Here is a 1,286-nt window from a genome sequence, read left to right as displayed (position 1 = left end):
GCGCGGAAGCCGTCGTCGGCCGCCGCTGATATTTGCTGCAGGCGGTCTCTGTCAGGGCTTGGCGCGACCTCCAGGAACAGGACCTGTGTGTTTTGAGCAAAGAGAGGTGGTAGTGGGCGTTTCAGGGCTCGATACAGAGCGTTGGGTTTGTGTTTGACCGAGTTTGACCGGCGGCAGGGGCTTGTGCTGCAGGGAAGAGCACATGTGGGTTAAGATGCCTTTTGGTAGGGGATGCGTGATAGCTGTTGGATGTTTTGCGAAAAATTCCGTGATGTGTTGAGGTGGGTTTGACCGAGGTTTGACCCACTAGCAGGGGTGCGTGAAGGCGTGTCAGCGCGAGCGCGGGCGCAGAGCGAGGCGCTGGGCGGACAGCGGCTGTGAAGCCCGGTTGGCATCGCGCCCCGCCGCCAGCACACGTGCGCGTGTGCGTGCATGGCCCCCATGCACCTGCCGCCTGAAATGGCCGAGCCCCAGGAGCTGCAGCTGCAGCGGCCCCAGCAGCCCGTCGTGAGCCAGCCGCGCCCCCAGGCCCTGGAGCGCCTCCCCGGCTGCCGCCAGCCGCCCCTCGCCCGACAGATCCATGACCAGCAGTGTGACGTGCGCCCCCGCCGCGTCCACGCAGCAGTCCGCAAAGTCCGGACCGGACTGGCTGAGCGTGGACTGGATGGAATGGATGCAGGCCGTGGACTGGGGGCTCGCGGTCTGGACTGCCAGGAAGTGCGTGGGGCGCGGGGGCGGCGGCGGCCTCGGCTCGCCTGCGGGACGCTTGGCGCCGCGGCCGCTGGGGCCCGGCCCGCGTGCCGGGGCCTCCGCAGCTGCGGCCAGCGGCGCGCCACGCGCCACGGCGCCGGCGGCGAGCGGCACAGCGTCGGCGGCGCCTGCCCCTGGTGCGGTGGACTCCGCTTGGACAGTGCAGGCCGCGAGGTCTCCCTGCTGCTGCTCGCGTACAAGATCCACTGCAGCCATCATGCTGTTTGTCGCAGATGCGATCGCGGTGTCTGCTGCCGGCTCGCCCGCATCCATCCTTCCGTTCGTTCGAGCTACGTACTGTGGGGTAGCTCCCCAGCTAGAAGTGGCTGCTGCCGAGTATGGGCGCGCCGCCCGTGTCGAGTGCACGCGACGCACGGCGGTTGTAAGCAAACGATGGCAGGCCCTGACGAGGCAGCTGTGCAACTTGGATTCCATCTACACTGCGATCTGACAGCGATCATGCTTGCGCAATCATCATACAAGCATGCGCGTATGACGAAGGATTAGCTGCGTGCTACGACGGAGTTTATCTATTC

General features: G+C 66.6%; 1 protein-coding gene across 1 annotated transcript; it reads right to left on the bottom strand.

Annotated features, from left to right (window-relative positions):
• Positions 1 to 330: 330 nt before the first annotated feature.
• Positions 331 to 969, bottom strand: MNEG_16195 (hypothetical protein; the record flags this gene model as incomplete). The annotated part of the gene is made up of 1 exon (XM_014035334.1): positions 331 to 969. The coding sequence occupies one exon, from the start codon at positions 967 to 969 to the stop codon at positions 331 to 333; it is 639 nt and encodes a 212-aa protein (XP_013890788.1).
• Positions 970 to 1,286: the final 317 nt, after the last annotated feature.

The sequence above is a fragment of the Monoraphidium neglectum genome, assembly GCF_000611645.1.
Source record: "Monoraphidium neglectum strain SAG 48.87 unplaced genomic scaffold scaffold06096, whole genome shotgun sequence".
NCBI classification, from domain to species: Eukaryota; Viridiplantae; Chlorophyta; class Chlorophyceae; order Sphaeropleales; family Selenastraceae; genus Monoraphidium; species Monoraphidium neglectum.
The sequence above is the reverse complement of the archived record's forward strand: the minus strand, read 5'-3'. Positions and strand labels throughout refer to the sequence as shown.